This window comes from Athene cunicularia (genome assembly GCF_003259725.1).
Source record: "Athene cunicularia isolate RWA chromosome 28 unlocalized genomic scaffold, athCun1 chr28_part1, whole genome shotgun sequence".
NCBI lineage: Eukaryota > Metazoa > Chordata > Aves > Strigiformes > Strigidae > Athene > Athene cunicularia.
In genome coordinates, this window is record NW_020799139.1 from 2,875,360 (window position 1) to 2,876,571 (window position 1,212).

A 1,212-nucleotide genomic window follows, 5' to 3' on the forward strand; every position below is an offset into this window, starting at 1 on the left:
CAGCCAGGGCAGGGGCGCGTGCTGCCCCACGTACTCCAGCAGCTCGTCGATGCTCAACTGCGCCCGCGTCACCGTCTCCCGGCTCTGCGCCAGCACCAAACCCGACAGGTCGTGGAAGGAGCGGGCGTGGGAGAGGGAAGCCTGCACGCCCTCCACGCCGTGCCGGATGTGTCCCGCCGTCTCCTGCACGCTGCTGGGGAAAATCCGGGCGGCGGCAGCCAGGCGGGTGCAGGCGGCGTGGAGCTGGCGCAGGAGCCCGCGCAGCATGGCCAGCGTCCGCGCCTCCACCTGCAAGGCAGCCGGGGGATGCCGAGATGGTCCCTCTGCGCGGCCCGGCCCGGCGCCCCGGTACCTTGGTGTCCTCCCTGGGCGTGATCCCCCACGCCAGCCCTCAGTGACCTCCACAGGCAAGGACCCCCACGCCGTACCTCGGTGCCATCCGTGGTCACAGCCCCCCACCCTGTCCCTTGGTGACCCCCAGGGGTGTGATCCCCTAACCTGCAGCTCAGTGTCCACCACGGGCATGGGCCTCCCCCTCCATAATTTGGTGACCTCCACGAGCATAGTCCCCCAAGCTGTATCTTGGTGACGTCCATGAGCATGATCCCCCACCCCACACCTTGGTGTCCTCCACAGGTATGATCCTCCACCCCATAATCTGGTGACTTCCATGGGCACGGTCCCCCAACCTGCACTTTGGTGACCTCCACGAGCACAATCCCCCACCCCTCAGTGTCCTCCACAGGCACAGGCCCCCTCCCCATAATTCAGTCACCTCCACGAGCATGATCCCCCAACCTGTATCTTGGTGACCTCCCTGGGCACGATCCCCCACCCCATACCTCAGTGTCCATCACAGTTATGATCCCCCACCCCACACCTCGCTGTCCTTCGTGGGCATGGACTCTTGCCTCATAATGTGGTGACCTCCAGCAGCATGATCCCCCACCTCATACCTCAATGTCATCCCTGGGCACAAGCCCCCACCCCACAGCTCGGTGTCTTCCGTGGGTACCCCCCCCTCATACCTTGGTCTCCTCCATGGGCACGGCCCCCACCCCATTCCTCAGTGTCCTTCCCAGTACCCCCACCCCACACCTTGTTCTTCACAAGCGCTGTCCCCCTACCTATATCTTGGTGTCCTCCGTGGGCACAGCGCCCCCAGCCCGTACTTCAGTGTCCTCCCTGGTGTCCCCAGCCCGTACCTCAGTG

General features: G+C 65.2%; 1 protein-coding gene across 1 annotated transcript in view; it reads right to left on the bottom strand.

Moving 5' to 3' along the window:
- The window catches only part of LOC113489321 (perilipin-3-like), a 3,776-nt gene that overhangs the window by 1,808 nt on the left and 756 nt on the right, over positions 1-1,212 (bottom strand). Inside the window, exon 3 of the mRNA XM_026864935.1 lies at positions 35-288. Within this exon, the coding sequence (XP_026720736.1) occupies positions 35-288 (254 nt within the window). The remainder of the gene's footprint in view (positions 1-34; positions 289-1,212) is intronic.